Source organism: Anopheles ziemanni, unplaced genomic scaffold (assembly GCF_943734765.1).
Source record: "Anopheles ziemanni unplaced genomic scaffold, idAnoZiCoDA_A2_x.2 scaffold_12_ctg1, whole genome shotgun sequence".
In the NCBI taxonomy this organism is placed as follows: domain Eukaryota; kingdom Metazoa; phylum Arthropoda; class Insecta; order Diptera; family Culicidae; genus Anopheles; species Anopheles ziemanni.
In genome coordinates, this window is record NW_026690043.1 from 133,963 (window position 1) to 154,752 (window position 20,790).

Below are 20,790 nucleotides of genomic sequence, written 5' to 3' on the forward strand. Positions count from 1 at the left end.
TGCATTACGCCACACCTTCCGGACATTTGGTGTTTACTGTGGCTTACCAACTAGTAGGGGTTAGTCGAGGAAATAAAACTAGCCAGTGGAACGGTGCTGCTAATGTAATGTAAGCTAACCAAAGGGTCACACATAAGGCAGCAAAAACACATAATACCATGTGAGATGCAATAGTTTCAGGTGCGAAACATTTACGCATGCTGAACTTTAAACGAATTTTATTACTTGAAACAAAAAACATTCATAATTATTTGTTCAATGTGTTTAGAATGTTAACTGTGTATTTGCACTTGAATGATGTCCAGAAACTACATATTAGATTAGAATTTTAGAAAGGTATAGCTATAACTGACTGATGGTCACGGTTCACGCACTTCACCGATACATGCCACACATAAAAAAAATAAATTTGCTTTGTGTCGGTTTGTGCGGTTTAATGGCACAATTTAATTTTATACTGTTATGTACAGCTGCTACATTTCGATTGATAACTTGAATGAACAGTGAAGTTTGTTTAGAAGCAGTTTTTTCAACGAATATCACTTAAATGGCCGTAATGAATGATTTTTTTTAATTCTAGCACCTTTTTTTGTTTGCAAGCGTTACGCTTCGTCGATCTGCGATCCAGGGAAACTTAAAACCAGACATTAAAATGAGCATTTTATGTCTTAGTGAGACTGAGGATACAGCAGAAGCAATATTTGCAAACAAAAAAATCGAGTTTCGTTGTGGCGCAGGGCAAAAATTTCTATAATCCTGAAACGGTACTCAGATGTGTTCTCGTATGACATGCGGGAAAGAGACATCGGTTGTTTCTATTTTTCTTTAGTGATTATAAATAGATTGAAGATCTCTTGCTTCTTAAAAGGGTAAGGTATTTTGTGACTGCAGAACATTGCACGTTCATACTTATAACAACGCACCGTTTACCTGTATACGTGATGCGTTGAGTGAGTGTTTGCAAAACATAAAGTGTAAATTGAAAAAAGTGTTGGTAGAACAAGTATAAATTGTAAGTTAACTGATAACGATTGAATGATTAGTGGTGATTTTTTACTGATGCACATTGCGCATAAAGTTTTCCAATAAGCTACTGTTACGATCGATGGCGTTAAAAACCAGTCAGATTACGGTTACGTACTTGTTATTCAGTGTACTTATTTCCGTCGTTTATGGCATCGAAGATGGTTCAAGCGCTGAGAAAGGTATTGTTTCAATTAGGACATTAGTTAGCAGAATTGTCGCGATTCTGACGTACATTTTAACCTCTCGTGCATGATTAACAGCTCCCACAACGCCTGACTCTCCGTATGAAACCCAAACCGCTCAATGTACCATTACATCCGGCGATATTGAAGCCAGTGCTCAAGCTTCGATCAGCAAAACATTGGTTGGAGTATGCGGTACAGGTAACACGACACAAAGTAGTAGTTTAATCTGAAAGTAATGAAACCAAATGTTTTGTGCATGCAGAGGAAATGTTGATGGCTTTTCGTACATTAGAAGCCAAGATGCTAGAAGAGATAAGTAATCTTCGAAAAATGATTCGGGACCCACATTACAATCCTCCGATGCTACAATCTTCCATTTACAACACGATTAAGCGTGAAACGACCACAAAGCATACGAAATCAAAAACCACATTGCCGCAAACAGCAGGGATAAAATTACCAGTGAGCGATTCTACGACATCAGCGCGTCCAGTACCCAAGGCGTCGACGACTTCGTCACCAACCATAATGTTTCCTGAAGATGACTATGAAGACGACGAAGATGCCGAGAAAGCTTCAAGTCAGGGTTCCTTGATAAGTAACAGTGATTTGGTAAAAGACCTCTCAACTACGTATTCCAGAAATGATACTTTGAAAGCTCGTTTTACTACTAATGATCGGATAAGTTCACAAGCGATCGATTTTAAACCAATCGACCAACCCGCCGAAAAGAAGTTTCTTACGTGAGTAATATTTTACAAAGTCGTTTGAATCCTTACGTATGATAATTTGCATATTCAACAGTGGCGGATTGCGAGACTATGAGGTCTATCGATTCAACAATACCATAATTTCTTCCGGCGATGCTAAGGTGTTCACGTACTTTTGGAAAGTAGAGAATTTTACGAAACGCATAAGAGCCGCTCCAGAGACATCCTTCTCCAGTGCAGTTTTTGTAATTTCTGGATTGAATCTACGACTTCATGCTACGGTGGCGACGACAAAACAAAACGATGAGAACGTACTTTACGTACAACTGGAGCAACTGTCCGACGATGCGTTGAGAAAAAGTCCAAATGTAATTTTGCTATCTGGAAAAACGTACGGTCAGGTCGAGACAAGCACATTCTTCCGCCATCAGATTGCTATACTAAATCAGGTAAGCAGTATGACATACTTTCCATAACGAGAGTACGGCTATTGCATATTTAACTTGATTATAACTTTTCTTACAGGACGAACCATTCAGTAACATAGTCTCAGATTTAAGAAACACTAATGCAAAATTCGAAGCGCCTTTGGCTTCGGTAACCAACGAGCCTTATCTCAAGAATGATAAACTTTTGATAAAAGTTATTATTTTTCTATAGAGGATATGATATAGAGGGTGAATGGATTATTCGGACAGTGTATAACAAACAGAAAAAAATTGCATTTAAAAATATTGTATTTGTTTTACTTGGATTTCTACCAAGATGTTTCAAATCCGACCCAAGTTAAATTTTTGTCCGCACTGTTATCAGAACATGTCCAGAAACACTATATTAAGCAATTTATTCATCTTGTAAAGAATGAAATCTGTTTTAGAGCCCTTAAAACTGATTTTAACGATAGCAAATTTCACTTTATGTAAAACCTCTCCTCAACTTTACACCAGCATGAGTAAACGAAAATCATCATCAGCATCGTGCAATATGTTATTACTGCAATTTTAATTTCATCTAGCATTCTGAAGTTCTAGCTGAAGTTCAACATGCTGCGGGATGGTTAACTATAGTGTTGTTTTGCAATTTTTGGCGTCACTAAGCAATTTACATGATAGCATTCGACGAAATTATCTTTTATCTAAAATAATTCTTTAGCTGCTGGGTAGTATTTTGTAATTAAATTTTGGACACATCTTTGTAAGCTATAGGGCGGGCCATGGAATTGAATTGAAGGAAATTCATACAGACCAAACTTTAGCCTTACTTCAGTAAGTTCTGTCAGTTGAGGAAGCTTCAGTTCAATAAAAGTTAATTGAAAGTTGCTATCGTTTAAGTATCGTTCAAAGTTTGCATCGTCCTCCCTTTGGTAATATCTCTAGATATGGTTGAACCAACGGATACAGCGAACGTGATGACTTAAAGCTGGCCAAATCCGTTACTCTAATGAATTCTTTGTTCGTTATTTCCTTTCGATGACTGGCATTAGAATCATCGAATATTTTCTCTGCTGCATCTACCTCAGCTGTTTTGTTCCCGTTCGCCCCTGCACCTCCTTCTCCCGTTGATAATACATGAACAGATAAAGTACTCCTTGACGGTCCACCTAGTATGATGTATTCCTGGGAAACATACATGAATTAAGTACATATTTCAAAACGAGCAAAAACGCAAAACATTGCACTCACCTTGTAGTAGTCAATCACTTGCTGTTTGGTTAAAGTTCTTAGTTTGGCTGCTTCAACTTGCGCTCGATTAAAATGGTACTGTCGCAGTGATATTTCTTGTAAGAATATGCTGAATTGAGAAGCAAGACGCTTTGGTTTCTCAAGGAATAATGCCACCAACGCCTCTTTGTGGCGATTAAACTCGTCGTCTGGCATTTTTTCCAAATAATCCTACGGAAATATCATTACATTACCGTTTTGCAAGAAATCAAATATACAATTGCATTATTATTTGAGCGTGCATCCTACAATTCATATCGTAAAAGTAATGCAGACATTCTTTACAAATATAATGTTGAAGTGTTCACGCACAAATAGTTTAACCTAAAGGTAAAACATGCTAAACATGCTCACATACCAACATATTGTTAAAGAAATTTTCAATTCGCTCTTCAACATAAGCGGGATGATGCGCAGATTGTACAATGATTCGAATACCACTGATACCGTTTGCTTTACGGGAGCCACAAAACACCAGATATCCGAGCTGCTCCTTGGTTCGCAACTGCGTGTAACACGCTTCACTAAGCATTTGGGATAGTATGTCCACATATGTTGAGTGTGGCTCTTGTGGACCACACTGTACATATAATTCAGTGCAAGAACTTTTGTGGAACTCGTTTGTAGCTTCGAATAAACAGTTTTCGCCTAAAACATAATAAAAAGTATAATAAAATCTGTCGATGGTAAACACTGGAACAAATGAGTAAATACCATTGCCTAATTTATATTCTCGTTTTTGTAGTAATTGTCTTGCCAGTAATGGCACCACTTCGGAATCAGTTGTTTTCATCTTATTTTCAACCATTCGCATCATTGTCATCGCTTTATCCTTGTTAACATTTCCGTATATGAAACCTTCAACGTGCATTCGCGACAGAAGCTGTTCAACGAATGCTTGCAACCGTTCCATTGTTAATACTACAATAAATATAACCGTTAGACTGACATGTTCATCATAAGATTAAATGAACTAAAAAAATAATCATACTTACATTGCATTGAATCTAATAGCTCCTGCCTAGTCCAGGCTAGTTCTGTTAGCAACAATGCCAAATAATAGATAGCGTGTTGATAAGGCTGTTCAGTTTGATAATTTTTCAAGCTCCTGATGTATTGCTCCTTAAACACTTCAAACCTGCGTGGATCAATTTTGAAGTTAAACATGCTATCCAACACCCTGTCAAGTAAAATGTGCTGCTTGTGGCTATATCCACCAATTGATAACTAAAATCAGGATATGGAATGAAATTAGAATAAAGCTTCATAGTGGGCTCTTTTGGAAGCCTGTATTATTTCCAACTTACGCTTATGCCAGAGGTAGTATTGCCAACACCAAAGCCTAATCCTGCCAAATCCGCCTCAAAAAGAAACTCGTTCAGATGGTCTTTTAGCAGCTGTACGAAGAGCCGTGTCATATTGCAGTTTAAAGGATCAGAATAGACCATTGGGCTGTTGAAGTCAAAATTCATCATAGTTTTTGGTTTAAGAAACTCAACATCCTGCTTAAACCACAAGCGGATCATCGGTGTATCGTAGATAACAGTAGGAAAAGTGTCGACATCGTTATCGATTGGTAGTAAGTCGAAATTGGTTGGAATAAACGGATTAGGTTCTGGTAGCTGAAGATTGTTGTTTATGTCTGCAGATGACCAATACTGCAAAAAATAATTTTATTTTATGCAATCATTACATCAAAGTAAAATTACTAACCTCCAGTATTGAAGCTTCGATTTTGTGTACGCCGTATTTCGTACCATACCACAGTTCCTCGGCGTTAGTCAATGAGCTACACTGTTGCCCAACAATTATAATCCTCGCTTTCCTTGGAATTAGTTTTCTCATCAGGTCCTCTATTAAATCGGGTCGCCATTCACTGATCAAACAATGTGCTGTAAGCACGTCCTCTAAAGGGAAAACATGCATTGCCGTTACCGCATTGGTAACAACCGAAAGTGAACTTTCTTTGTCCTTGAAACGAAAAAGCATGTCGCAAAGATTTCGATACTCTTCAAATATCCATTTCTGAGGGCCCTGCACGCGTAGCATGTTGAGGTACTGGAAGATTATTTTTGCCGTGTCATCTATATGGCTAAATCCGTCTTCCGTTAGATCGACCATTATTTCGAAGCAGCCAAATCCTCTTCCTAGGTTGCTGTATCCGCTTATCAGTTTATTGCACCATCCGCGAGCCTTCAACTCCGATAGGATGCTGCCCTTTCCTTCATGCCCAACCAGATGACTGACGTAGTGTTCTGGGCCAGCCTTGTAGTACTGTTCTAAATCTTCCAGTTGGAAAGAAATAGTTAAAGAACGTGTATCTTTTACTGGGATTATATACGTCTTTGTCCCAAGTTGATCTTCATCGTACGGCATATCGGGCCAAGAAGGAGCCTTCACATTTTTGTTCTCGATTTGTGAAAACATTTGTATAACAATTCGCTCAAGATCATCTAAGCTTTCCTTCCCGAAAACGGCCAGGCTCATGATATTTGGGGAGTACCATTTGTTGTGGAATTTCATCAATTCGTTTCGTACATTTATATTGTTCTGGCGGGGATTTTCATAGAGTGTTTGTTTATTTCCACTGCCAAATCGGTTATAGGCATGGGATACTTTGCATAACGATTTATTCACTTGCTTTACACGCCACATGTCCTGTGATAGATTCTTTTCATGCTCCGAATTAACAGCGTTTATTTCGCGATCAGTGACTTCCTCGTTAAAGAGTGGTGCAATAAAGAATTGTGAAAACCTATCCAGTGCACCCTCCAGCTTATCGGGAATTACATCAAAGTAGTATTTGGTCATATCGGAAAATGTTGCTGCATTTGAGCTACCTCCATGCTCTTTGAGAAAAGTTGTGTATTCATGCTCCAATGGGTACTTTTTTGTGCCCAAGAAAAGCATATGTTCACAGAGATGCGCCAATCCAGGGAGATCAGTTGGATCACAAAGATGTCCAACAGCCACGGAAAGAGCAGCTGCTGATCGGTCCGTCGTAGGATCAGAGACCAATACTATCTTCATTCCATTTGAAAGTTTTAAACCACGATATTCACGGCTATCTTGGGCGGATTTCGTTATATCATTTGAACGCTCAAATGATGTATTATTACTGGATTGAATTGCTGTAGCAGTCATGTTGCTTAAGGGTGCTTTGCTGGTGAGTGTTGTATTCATTTTAAGAGCAAACCTAACTTGTCTTTTGGAAACATCTACCATGCACAGCCCGCTGAAGTAATTTACTGATACTGATTGATGTTTGTGAGATTGTCTGGAAGATACGTGAGTTAAAACGATATGAAGATACGTGTAGTAAATCGAGAGAATTGAGATTGATTGAAATAGATAAACTTACCGACTAGCTCCATGGCAAATGTCTCGGTTAAATAAATTTGGACTGCGCGATAACAATCGTAAGAACATCAACACAGATTTTTTCTAGGCCAACAATACTTTACAAAAAACTATACACAGTTAATGACACAATACATTAGATGATCGAAAACTCTCGTTCATATCGTTTGTTGACGAAACACTCAAATGACAAATAGCACCAAAATTCAGGTTTTCCGAAAACCAAGATCAATCAAAAGACAGGTCGGGTCAAAGCAAGTTTTAGTTGTTGGTTGAAAAGTGTTTACAAAAATTTCTAGCATAGGCTGAGTGAGGGTGTTTTGGCCCACGTATGTAATTTTGGCCCACTAGAAAGTAGATCAATTATTTCAATGATTTCAAATAAAAATTCCCCCTAACATTTTTTTTAGTGTTGAGGTCAATTTATTCTTGTTAAATACCAAATTTGAAGGCGATTGCATCAACATTTGTGGAGAAAATCGCTTAAAACTACGAAGCTGTCTCTTTTTCAAAAAACCATGTCGTAGGCGGATAGTTCGCCCACCTTGAGACATAAGCAACCACTGCGTAAAAAATTCTGAAGTAATGTTTTTCTAAAGCTTTGAGTGTTTTAAGGAATTATCAAAACGTTACTTGAATTTTTAGAGCACGAGAAATAATTTTAATTTCGATGCAAAAGTGGGCCAAAATAGATGCAAGGAAATCTGGTTTCGATTGGAACGAAATTTGTATGCATTTTGGCACTGACAGCTGGTTGTCAGAAATTGTCTAAACGAAAAGCTGATGATCTTGGAAAAAAGTGGAAATTAAAATATCGAATTAAACATTTTATCTTACTTATTTAACCAAAGTAAGAGTTAATAGCACAATCTAAATCATTATAAAGATTATTAAAACCATAAAACACATAAAAAAGGCACTTTTCAGGTGGGCCAAAACTGGTACACAGGTGGGCCAAAATAAAAGCATAGCGGGCCAAAATAGCGACAAAAAGTGTGTTCGGAAATTGATAATTTTTCAGTGAAAACATCAAATAAACTAAAAAATATGAATTTTAATGCATGCTTAGATAGCTACTCTACATTATCATACCCAGTTTGTCGTGATATGATCGGTACAATTAATGCAACGATTTATTTTGTGGTGACCCTTCCCTAAGTGGGCCAAAATGGGTACTTTTACCCTACTTGTGGGATATCTCCGCCAAAATCTTTGGAAATAGGTACAGGCAGGCCTCGGTTTTCGTCAAGGTGTATAAATATAGAAGGTGACTTTATGTCGCTTTGGCAGAGGTGCCATATTTGAGAAGTGTTATGTCAAAAGCCCAATCCTTCTCCGATACCCCCCCTCAAAATCCTTATGAATACCCCTGACTGTTCATCTCCACATAGCAAACTCATAGGAAACTCTGGTGAAACTCCTGTCAAAGTTGTATGGAGATTCGAGTTTCCCGAGTGCGCTAAGTGGACACCAAGATGATTAAATACTGAATAGGTGACTTTTTAGGAGGAATTTTTTTTGAAAATGGCGACCGTGGCTTTGGACAGCATGGTGATAAACAGCATAAAATGTAAACAACTATACAAGTAAGCAGAAGGTACGTGAGGTGAAACTTCGACACATTTGCTCGAAAAATCGGTGACCCACTACAGCCGATGGCTTCTTAAACATTTGCCATGCGAACATAATTAAAGCAATTAAAGAATCGGTGTGTTTGGTTTGGGTTTGGTTTGGAGTATGCTTCCGTGTGGACGAAGCCAGGTGAGTATGGTATGGTATATGTTGACAGTCGTCCTGGGTATCGGCCATACTCCCGGCGATGCCGGGAAAGGTGAGTATGGTAGTGAGTATGAAAATGGGTGCCTGGTGAGTATGATGAGTGTCGAAGCACCCGTCACTTACCATACTCACTACCATACTCACTACTATACTCGCATCGTGGAAAGAGCCCTTTAATCCATCAGTTATTAAACATCAGAACGAGGGGCTTTGCTAGTGCTATCAAGAGTTTCCTACCAGTTTCCTACGAGTTTCCCAGCTGTTACGGGAACTGAGTTCGTCAGTTCGTCGGAAGAGAGTTCGCTATGTGGAGATGAATAGTGAAGTGTTATGTCAAGTCATGAAATGTAATTTTACACTGGACGACTTCACCTTCTAATTTATACACCTTGACCAAATGGGACTTCGACAGCGACGAAAACCGAGGCTAACGCAAGGTGTATAAATTAGAAAGTGAAGTCGTCCAGTGTAAAATGACATTTCATTACTTGACATAAGGCAGCGTCCACACGGCATCGTAGCGTAGCGATTTTGACACTCCGTCGTAGTGAAAATGTTGGTCGAGAGCAAGGTGTATAAATATAGAAGGTGACTTTATGTCGCTTTGGAAGGGGTGCCATATTTGAGAAGAGTTATGTCAAAAGCCCAATCCTTTTCCGATACCCCCCTCAAAACCCATATGAATACCCCAGAAGTGTTATGTCAAGTCATGAAATGTCATTTTACACTGGACGACTTCACCTTCTAATTTATACACCTTGGTCGAGAGGCCTTAACCAAGGCCATAAAAAATGGTTGACACTACGATGGAGTGTCAAAATCGCTACGCTACGATGCCGTGTGGACGGCCAGTAACACTTCTGAGATATTAAGCAAGCCGTACTCGGGGTCCACACTACAGGGCGACGTCCCGTCACGAAACGCGACGTCGCCTGACAGGCGGCCGAACTCCATACTCGGGATCCACACTACAGCGCGACGTCCCGTCACGAACCGCGACGTCGCCTGACAGGCGGCCGAACTCCATCGAAACGAAAACAAACCGACAGCTGGACAAAACGTAAACAAACCGAAACACAAACGCGAACAAAACGAGCAATATTCGTCACGAAACTTCGGATTTTTCATTGAACTACTTATTATTAGGCTTCACAAATGTAATTCAGTTTTCAAACTCCGTTTTGATTGATATTTTTACCAAGTTTTTTCGGGTGCCGAAACGTAAACAAACTGCTCTTCAACAAGAAGGAGATGATGTGGAAATATATACTTCCTTTGTTTGTTTCAGTCTGTTTTCTCAGTGAATTTCAAATGTAGAAGCGCCAAACTCACTCAGGGTGCATAAAATACGTAGCTAAACAAATATCATGCATTACTACCTCAAAATTCAATAAAAAAAATTTTCCGAGTTTGCGCCCCAACGTGATACATATTTCCACATACTCTCCTACCTCTGTCACGCTTGGCTTGCGCGATTGTTCTGCCGAAACTGGGCTACTTTTGAAACGGGACGTCGCGCTGCAGTGTGGACCCCGAGGTAGACGTTGCGAACTTGTTCGCGTGAACAATTTGACAACCATGCACTGCCTATGTTAAGGAAAGGAAAGGAAGATATCCTCTTATATCATGATGAACCTATAGGTTCATCCAGACGACAGCAATGTTTCTCGGCAATGTTGACGTTTACCGTATTCGTACACGATTTCGTTGACTGTATGTGTGTGCCAAGCAACATTGCCGAACGAATTGACGAGCTATCCATGGGTCGATGGATAAGCTAGAAACATTGACGAGCAATGTTGACAGCGTTCCGTTTGGCATTCAACAAGGTAACGAAGCTAAGCTATATCCTGTACGAACCTTAAGTAAATTATAAATTAGAACGAGTCAGTTTCATGTGGGCAAGTGTTGGTTCAGTTTTTCTACCATGCCACTAATTAAATTCACTTTTGTGATGTTAACTAGTTACCATTTGTTGTTACTTTCTATTGATACATATTTTACCAAGAAAACTATATGCCATGAAAAATGTTTAGAAATCTTAAACATTGTTGGAAACATTGATGAACATTGATTGCCATCGTATGGACAGAATCCGCCATTTTTGCACATGGCTGACAACCATGTTTGAATGTGTGCGAAAGATTGACGAAAAGATTGCCATCGTCTGTAAGGGCCTTATTCATATGGGTTTTGAGGGGGGTATCGGAGAAGGATTGGGCTTTTGACATAACACTTCTCAAATATGGCACCCCTGCAAAAGCGACATAAAGTCACCTTCTATATTTATACACCTTGGGCTAGCGGACTTAAGCAAGCCGTACTCGGGGTCCACACTGCAGCGCGACGTCCCGTTTCAAAAGTAGCCCAGTTTCGGCAGAACAATCGCGCAAGCCAAGCGTGACAGAGGTAGGAGAGTATGTGGAAATATGTATCACATTGATAACTGAATTTCATTTGTGAAGGCTAAAAATAAGTAGTACAACGAAAAATCCGATGTTTCGTGGAGAATATTGCTAGTTTTGTTCGCGTTTGTGTTTCGGTTTGTTTACGTTTTGTCCAGCTGTCGGTTTGTTTACGTTTCGAATTGACATTTGACAAGAGCTATCGCGACGTCACGTTTTTCGCTGCTTCTACACTAGCGCGATTTGTGCGACATTTTTTTTGTATGGAGTTCGGCCGCCTGTCAGGCGACGTCGCGTTTCGTGACGAGACGTCGCGCTGTAGTGTGGACCCCGAGTTATATCGATCGAAACGCATGCGTATGCGTAAAGCTCTGACCAGGGGCGTAGGTATTTTTGGTCGTAGAACTGAAGGTTAAGTTGAGATTCGAATCTTTGGAATCCGTGTAGGGATCGAATCTTCGGATCTTCGGAAACCGATTCTGTCAACACACTTAAGTTGTAAATAAAGCCAAGGATTTCCTCCGTGAAAAAGCTGACTGTCCTAAAGTATCGTTAAATTAACGTGTTTTATCCAAAATGGGTAAGGGAAAAGCTGAAGTTGGTACGCCAAAATATCTTGCCAACAAAATGAAGGCTAAAGGCTTGCAAAAGCTTCGCTGGTATTGCCAGATGTGCGAAAAACAATGTCGTGATGAAAATGGATTCAAGTGTCACACCATGAGCGAGTCGCATCAAAGGCAAATTTTGTTATTTGCCGATAACGCAGGCCGCTTTATCGATGGTTTTTCTTCGGAGTTCCTAACAGGATACATACAGATATTGCGGAGACAATTCGGATCCAAGCGTGTCGCCGCAAATAAAGTGTACCAAGAATACATTTCGGACCGGAACCACCTTCACATGAATGCTACAAAGTGGCATTCGTTGTCCGATTTTGTTAAGTATCTCGGGCGTAACGGGCATTGTGTAGTCGATGAGACGGATAAGGGTTGGTTCATCACATACATCGATCGCGATCCGGAAACTCTAGCTATGCAGGAAAAGATGGCCAAGAAGCAGAAGATGGATAAAGATGATGCAGAAAGGCTTGCGGAGTTCATCGAGGAACAAGTACGACGTGGAAAGTGTGAAGACGAAGAAAAATGCTCAGGTTATTCGGAGTTGACGCGTGACAACGAAGAAGCAGCTATAAAACTTGATCTAAAAATTGGCAGCAAACAACAAGGTCCATCTATGCTTCCGCCAAAACGACCATTCGATTTATTGGAAATAAAAAAAGAAAAGAAGGAAAAATTATCCATTACTTGCGAGTCCAGGAAATCTTCAGCAATTGATGAGCTTATTAAAGAAGAAGAAAAGAAAAAAGAAAAAAATGAACAGAAAAGATTACTGGTTGTTTGAGGGAATCGTCGTCAAACTTGTAACACATTCATTGGGAGATAAATATTACAAAGAAAAAGGAGTTGTAGTTGAAGTCGTTGATAAATATCGCGCTAAAATCAAGTTGCTTGAAACAGGAGAAAAGCTGAAAGTAGACCAAGCTCACTTAGAAACAGTAATACCTGCAGTTGGGAAGCAAGTCTTAATCTTGAATGGAGGATATCGAGGAAGTACAGCTATTTTGAAAGCTATAAACACTGAGCATTACAGTGTGACTGTTGAAATCGCGTCAGGTCCATTGAAAGGAAGATTAGTCAGTAATATTGCTTACGAAGACATAAGTAAGATGTTCATTTGAGTATCTCGCTGGAGGGGTTTTGTGAAATGAATAAAATTTACATTAATTCATTATATTTATTTCCGCGATACGTATTGCTACACTGCGTCCCAAAATGATAGCCTCACCTAGTTTTTTCTGTGCAGGGCGAATACCGAGAATATGATTTTTTCCAAAAAATACACAAATATTTGTAAGTATACACTGACTACTTTGCATAAATATTGTTGAAGAAAACGAATGAACAATTCCTTTCGGTCCAAAAAACTAAAATCAGTGGTGTTCCAAAATGATAGCCTCACTTAGAATTTTGATCGAATTATCAACAAAAATAGCATAAATGGATTAAAAAGTCATGATTTAGTTATCAGTTGGTTCTCCATTACGATTTATTGCGTGGAAAATGCTTGATGGTATGCTCTACGATAATTTTTCTAACGTATTTACTGATAAGGAACGCCAAGCAGTTCGGATAGCAAGTTTAAGCTCCTATATGGTCTCGTAATGTCTCCCATCTTCATAAATCTCTTGAACTAGCCTTCCACAAACATTTTCCATTGGATTAAGGTCTGGGGAAACGGCTGGCTAAGACATTGTTTTGATACCCGACCGTGTAAGGTGAGTTCTTGTTGTCTTGCGTGCGTGCCCGGCAGCATTTTCTTGCTTAAAAATGAGCTGTTGGGTGTTGAGATTTTCCAAATAAGGCTTCAAATGATTCGCCAGGATGTCGATAAACATATCGCTGTTGATACGTGTTGGTACAAGAGCAAATTCACTTCTACTATGACCGCTGAACGCAGCCCAAATCATGACCGAATCACTTTCAAAATTGTGACGATAGAAAAATCGTGCTATCGTCTCAAATCTCGCCAGTAATGGATGTAACTACCCGATTCATAAATATTTAAATTATTTTCATCAATATAATCCACCTAATATAAATTAATAATTAAAAATCTGAACAAGACTGCAAACGGACAACTTAAGTTTCTCCACTCATTCTTCCATGTCATATGTGCTGTAGCAAACTCCAATCACTTTTTGGTGAAGTTTGAGGGCAGAAACTTTCTTCATGGACTCTCTTACAATATCAGAACACGAATTCAAAGCTTTGGCACACAGCATTTTTGTGCACATTCAATCAGAAATCGTTTTTTGTCCTACGGCAACCTTTGGTTTGAATTGAAAGCAACTTAAAAAATCCTCCGATTATCACGCGAGGAAAGACGACCAGGAGACTTCTGAAGCCCATATTAGCTGGAATATTTTACCGCGTGACCACATTAGGCGTACCATACCAAAAACTTGGTACGGTCGAGCTCCAGCGTACCATACCAAATGCAACCCCCCCCTTCTGGGTTGGCTGACGATGGTGTGCTCGAAAGAGCTCGATGAAGTGCTCGACTTTTCATATTGGTAAGAACTTGTCGAGCAATTATCAGTTAATTTGTGAAGAGCAATTAATTAATTGATAGAAAAAAATAGCATATTTTAGAATCATGATGGAGTTTAAAACTGTTATTATTATTTTTCCGTGCCATAATATTGTTGAAACACGACAACTTTACTCCATGGATGAAAATAATGCGCTGCAACTGTCGTTCCAACCAGGTTAACAAACAAAAATACTCGTTCTCTTTTCATCGTTTTTTTCTTTTATAATAATTGATACGATGTATTTGCTTAAAAAATTTCTACCCGCTCTGTTGGTCATAGTTCTTAATCCAACAACTATTTCGTTTTGAAAGGAGTTATGCAGCATTCAATACGTTGATAAAAAAATTCTCATGTTTTCTAAGTCATGAAACAATGTGGTAAAACGAATCTTATTGTTTTTATTTGCCTGTAATTACTATCTGTAACCGTACACCGTGAATACATAAGGTGAGCACGACAAAGCATAGAGTTGGAGTGAGCGGTTTCGTGACTACACTTGCATCGCTCGATTCTGACAGAAAAATCGGTTTTTGACACTAGGAGCGTACCAGTTTTTTGGTATGGTACGCCTAATGTAGTCACGCGGTGTTAATTTCAATGATTTTTGAAGTGAGGCTATCATTATGGGACATATTTTTTTAAATTTTTGACCAAAATGTTACAATTAAATTTTTTTCTGATAAATTAGAAGTGAAACACATTTCTTCTAGATTAAGAAATATGTTTCTGTCGTTTATTTTACCTTGCGATCATTTAAAATAGCATATGAGTGAAAAAAACTGGGTGAGGCTATCATTTTGGGGCGCAGTGTATTTAAATCAACATTATAAGGTTTGCTTGGAATTTCACGAAACAATTGTTTGGTGAACAGCGTGAACAGTTGTTGAAATACTTCAGCGAACAGAACAGTCCCTTAACATAACGATTCTATGGATTTATGGAGGTTTAGGTAGGTTGGCGATTTGTTTCTAAATTTCCTTTTTTTTTATTTATTGAAATTAGTTTCTCACAGGCGTGCGTTGGTTGGCAGGCACTTTGGTTTTATTTTATACAAAACGATCAAACGATGGTCAAAGTAAATCGTGCGCTCCAATATTGTGATTAGATTCATCTCCATTAGGCCTCAATGTGTAGTTTTCTCTTGTTCACTTTTGTTTGACTCTAATATGATACAAACAAATCTTTCGTAAATAAAATGAACTGACGTTTCTAACACATCTCAAAGGTGATATCAGCCGACAACAGACCAACGGATGGTGCCTCAGCCAACAGGTGGAAGACCAGCTAGGCTCTAGCGTAAACTTGCACTTTGCTGCATCGAATGCATGGGGATAGGAATATATGGGCTACCATCTTTTAACACAATAATAATTACACATCATCATAACTTGGGAACGCTTTTGCACTACGGATTTATAGTTTTCACTATATATTTTTAATATACTAATTGCAATGTTATCCGTTTCCGCTGAACCCTCCGGAACATTTGATGAACTTTGCATCTCCAAGAAATCTGCTTCCACTTCCTCTTGTAGCTCATCCAGAAAGCTGAGACATTTCCGATATTTTGATGATCTCGATGCCATTCTTAAAGAGTTGTGCGTAGATCGTCTAAAATATAAAGAGTTGTCGTTAGTGCGGCTTACTCTAGAATGAAATTTTTGCGCTTACCTGAACTTGTAGAATTTTCACCGAATCGTCGAGCAATTCTAGCACCAACACAAGGAAACACACGAGTGTACAGACACGGGTCACCATGTTTCACACACCATGTTGTTTCGAAGCGGTACGTTCATAACACAGAAGAGCAAGATAGTTAACACATAGCCCGGGCGTGTAAGGGAGGCAGCATGCACCGAGTGTTGTATACAACATCCAAAGTATAGGTCAGGCCCGCTAGGCGAGGTCGCATGCAAGTTGTCCTCCACTTGTGTCATCAGGCCTCGGGCCTGGGTAAAGGGAGAACGTTTTTATATGGGAGCTTGCACGCGGTAGAACGATGGAGGACGTTCGAGCAGTCAAATAAAAATGCAAATGGGGATGTGTGCGTGCATCCAGTGGCCCAGAAATTGTAGTTGTGTGAGTGTGCTCGGAGGTGTTTACTTGTGTTGGTGATACCTACCCATGTATGTTAAATGCTAACGATTTTCTTTCGAATTGAAAGGCAACCTCTGGTTCATAACTGAAATTGTTTCTTCAACATAAACAGTCGCTTTATTCAAAATCGCAATGTACGCGTACACTTGCACTTTGCTGCATCGAATGCAGCTAATCGGGTACAGCACGGACTACGATCGGATAAAATCCGTTCGAATCGAGTTGTCAAAGGTCACTCACGTTGAAAAGCGCGGGCAAATCTGGCTGTCAAGTTTCACTCACCTCCCGCTAGGCAGCTCGAAATATCGTCCTCAAAACGTCCTCCGCGCGAACAAACGTCCTCCTTTTTTGTATGGGGATGAAACAAAAGGAGGACGTTTTTCGAGCAATCGCCCTCCTCGTCCTACTCTCCATACAAAACTGCTCGATGTTTGTGTCATGGAGGACGTTTTTGAGAACGATTTGCTCGAAATTGCCTAGCGGGCTCCTCTCAAATGTGTTCATTTTACTTGCCATTTTGAATATGAACGAAATGAACTCTTTTCGCAAATCCGTTCGTTCCCGTTTGTATGGGAAAAAATCCGCGAAGTTTTAAGCCGGGGATTCTAAACGAATTCGTACATTTGAGGGTTCTTATTAAACAAAAGAGTGTTAATTGCTTTTCTGAGGATCCTATTTGTAGTTTTTCATGAATTTATCATAATTTTGTATAATTATTGAAATGACTACCAACGACTTCGTTTGAAAAAAAAACAATCATCCACTTCATGGAAACACTTGAGCGCCTTAAGTATAAACGAAGCTCTACCCGAATATCTTTTAACACTTTAAGCGCACAGCGCAAATCGCACTTCTTTCCGTTATGCCGGCGATTTGTAGAAACGTCGGCCTAACTAACGGGCTATGTCGGTCCGAGCAGACCGACGCCGGCATACGCGAAAGAATGCTCTCGGCCCCACGGGACCGACGTAGCGCTTAACGTGTTAACACAATAATAATCTCACTTTAAAATGGGACCGCTTTTACACTAAGTATGAATACCCGGTTGACAGAAATTTAAATTGTTGCTGGTACTATGTAGTTCCAGCAAGAGTCCCAGCAATCTGCCATGGAAAAACTTGCTGTAACTACATGACAGCTGCAAAAAAATTGAATTTTTGTCAACCGGGTAGTTTTCACTACATTTTTTACCTTACCAATTCCAATGTGCACCAATTATGGGGGTGCCCATGGCGCAGCGGTAGCGCGAGGAAACACCACACCACAGGTGTGGGATCGAATCTCGAGTCTGGCACCCTCCGGTATTACGAACGGCTGACCACCGATCTATAATATACCGTCTCTCGGTCACACAAACTCTCTTCGGAGAGAGGCCTTGTCCCACTAGGGGATGTCGTGCCACATAAAAAAAAAAAAAAATTCCAATGTCTGTTGTCGCTGAATCCTCCAGAACATTCGCTGAACCCTTCGTATTACGAATAATAGCAGGACATTGATTGACCATGTGTACTGCAACACAGACTCAATTAGAGTGGTAACAGATGCTTGTGCCAAAATATCTGATCATGAAACTTTGCTTTTAAACTTGAATGATGAACGTTTCAGGACAGTTCAAAAACAAGTTAAATGCTCTAAAGAGGTTCTTTGTCAGGCGGTCACATTGGGACTACAGAGGGAAACTACAAATTTCCATGAAGCTGCAGATCTATTGAAGGATACACTAGAGAGTGCTATGAATAGTTTAGTTTATGAAAGGACCGTGGAGACTAGATACTCTGGCAGATGATATACGTTGGCTCTGGAACGTCTAAAGCGGAAAAGAGACAAAGTGTATAAAACATTTGTTCGGACTAATCTTGCTTCACATTGGTGTGAGTACATAAACTACGAAACGAGTACAGTAGGTCTTTAAAAACTACTCGTGAGGAATACTTCAGTAGGGAAATTAGCAAGCATCAGGGTAATAGTAGGGAACTTTGGAAACTTCTTAAAAGGATGTTGAAACCCGACGACAATACCGCTTCATGCGTGAAATTCGATAACTGTTTCGAGTCCGATGAGGCGGTGGTCGCAGAAAGGTTCAACAATTTTTTTGTGAATAGCGTCACACTTGTTAACAGCAACATTCCGACGGTAGACGAACCAGTCGAGCTGAGACCAGTTGATACTCCCAGGCATAGATTTTCTTTTCAACCAATAGACATGAGCAAGCTTAGGCAGATATGTTTTGACCTGACCAAAACGGCAGGAATAGGAAATGTAAATGCAAAAACATTACAGGATTGCTTTCATGTGGCTGGGGAGACGCTCCTGGATTTGATTAACCAATCGATGGAGAGGGGTGTTTTTCCGGAGACATGGAAGGAGTCATTGGTTGTACCTATTTCAAAGTTGACTGGAGCTATCAAGGCGGAGGAGTTCCGCCCCATCAACATGCTTCATACTGTCGAGAAGGTCCTGGAGGTTGTTATCAAAGACCAATTGGTGCAATACCTGGACCAGAACGGCCTGCTGGCCCGGGAGCAGTCGGGATATCGGGAAGGACATTCCTGTGAAACTGTACTGAACCTGGTGCTTGCGAAGTGGAAGGGGTTGATGGATAGTGGGCAACCGATACTTGCCGTCTTCTTGGATCTCAAACGGGCATTTGAAACAATATCGAGACCCTTGTTGCTCACAACACTTAGACGATTCGGTATTGAGGGGAGGGAACTCAGTTGGTTCAGCGATTATCTGACAGGTAGAACCCAGAGAACAATTTTCAAAAAATCTGTTTCAGATTCTATTGAAAACACCCTTGGGGTTCCACAAGGAAGTGTTCTTGGACCAATTTTTGAGGGTATTATGATCCGGTTCCGCGTTATTGCTCGAAAGTTTCCGCATATTTGCTCGTATACCAACCTGGGTATTTATACAAGTATTCCAAGGTATATAATTATATAGTTTTTAACAATTTTCGAGCACATTGATTTTTAATCAATTTCCAAACGATCGAGTCCTTCTTCTTCTTCTTCTTCTTCAGCGAGGATTTACTCCAGTACGGCTATTGAATCCAGCCTCCTGGACCTTCGCAAGCTAACCTGGAGATATAGACCTCTATAGGTTAAGGACTGACTGCTAAGGCCATATGTCCTGGTTTTCTGTATCTATCTTTACTGTCTGATAGTGGTCCTTTTTCTGTTCACTCCTGTTCTGACGCTCTATACATGTGTTGTGATGTTCGATCATTTGTTGTGACGTCTTGCTGCTGTCATTTCGTTCTGTTTACGGTCCCTGCTTAGTGATTCCAGACGACCTTTCCGGTTGCCTGTCGAGCTGTCCAGCTATTTCCAACTGGAAGCTGGGGCTTTGCCCCTGGCCTTATACCGGGCTCACTCGGTGGTTGATCGTGCTGCAAAGGGAAAAGGTCGCTTTCATCCTCTTTGGTTTTTGTTGTTCTTTCTAGAACGTAATCCTATTTTCCACAATAAAATTATATGTGTCTTTCATGTACCTTGCGTCTTTTTTTTTGAAACTTGTTACGAACTTGTCTAGGCTAATATCCCTTCTTTGTCTTTCTAGTTTGTATTTATCACAGTAAAAAACTTTATGCCTGCCAGTCTCAGGTACGTTACATATATCACAGTTTCCAGTGTCTACAATATTCATTATGTTAAGCCAAAACTTGCTGTGATCATGGCCTGCGATCAGTCTGTTGATTATTCTGATTTCTTTGCCTGTTAGTTTTAACTCGTGATGCCATGTTTTTCTTTGTATAGTTGCTTGGAACTGGTAGAATTTTTTCCCTTTATCTTGACTATACTGCTGATACCAAATATTGGTCTCTTCCCACATTTTGTTGTTTAAGGTTCCTATAATATCTTTCACTCTGAGTTTGTTATGGATGTATCTGTTGCTCGTTGTACCTTTCTTAGCGAGGGCGTCTGCCTTTTCATTCCCTGGGATTCCCATATGGCTGGGGATCCACTGAAAAGAGGCTCCTACGTAGTCGCTGTTCGCCAGTATGCTACTTATTATTTCATCTGTGTAGTTTTCTTGAGTAGCATTTTCGATGGTCCAACAAGCAGCCATGCTATCGGTATATATCACAGGGGATTTTAGTCTTGTCTGTACAGCTATTTCTAAAGCCTTTTCTATTGCTATCAGTTCTATCGAGCTTACGTTAGTATCGTTGCTGAGTTTAAAGGCATATTCTCGTGGTTCCTCTTTCTCTGAGGCATTTATGTAAATGCCTACGCCACAGCCGTCGGCTGTTAAGCTTCCATCTGTGTATATGGCTGGTTTGTGGGAATTTTCTCTTATTAGCTCCAGGCATATTTGTCGGACTACCTGCGGGTTGGCTTCAGCCTTTTT

The 20,790-nt window shown here is 40.0% G+C and overlaps 3 protein-coding genes across 3 annotated transcripts; 2 read left to right on the forward strand and 1 right to left on the reverse strand.

Annotated features, from left to right (window-relative positions):
• Positions 1 to 1,105: 1,105 nt before the first annotated feature.
• Positions 1,106 to 2,581, forward strand: LOC131292844 (uncharacterized). Its single transcript, XM_058320937.1, has 5 exons — positions 1,106 to 1,205; positions 1,287 to 1,409; positions 1,474 to 1,954; positions 2,016 to 2,370; positions 2,447 to 2,581. The coding sequence occupies exons 1-5, from the start codon at positions 1,106 to 1,108 to the stop codon at positions 2,579 to 2,581; spliced, it is 1,194 nt and encodes a 397-aa protein (XP_058176920.1).
• Positions 2,582 to 3,115: 534 nt separating this feature from the next.
• LOC131292833 (insulin-degrading enzyme) lies at positions 3,116 to 6,870 on the reverse strand. Its single transcript, XM_058320919.1, has 7 exons — positions 5,356 to 6,870; positions 4,950 to 5,300; positions 4,638 to 4,869; positions 4,357 to 4,563; positions 4,001 to 4,290; positions 3,604 to 3,813; positions 3,116 to 3,537 (listed from the first exon to the last, which is right to left on the reverse strand). Exons 1-7 carry the CDS (start codon positions 6,865 to 6,867, stop codon positions 3,259 to 3,261), a joined length of 3,081 nt encoding a protein of 1,026 aa, XP_058176902.1. The 5' UTR covers positions 6,868 to 6,870; the 3' UTR covers positions 3,116 to 3,258.
• Positions 6,871 to 11,693: 4,823 nt separating this feature from the next.
• On the forward strand, positions 11,694 to 12,969 carry LOC131292883 (DNA/RNA-binding protein KIN17). Its single transcript, XM_058320976.1, is given in 2 exon segments — positions 11,694 to 12,554; positions 12,556 to 12,969. Coding segments are annotated over 2 exon segments (1,161 nt in total). The 5' UTR covers positions 11,694 to 11,762; the 3' UTR covers positions 12,925 to 12,969.
• The last annotated feature ends 7,821 nt before the right edge of the window (positions 12,970 to 20,790 follow it).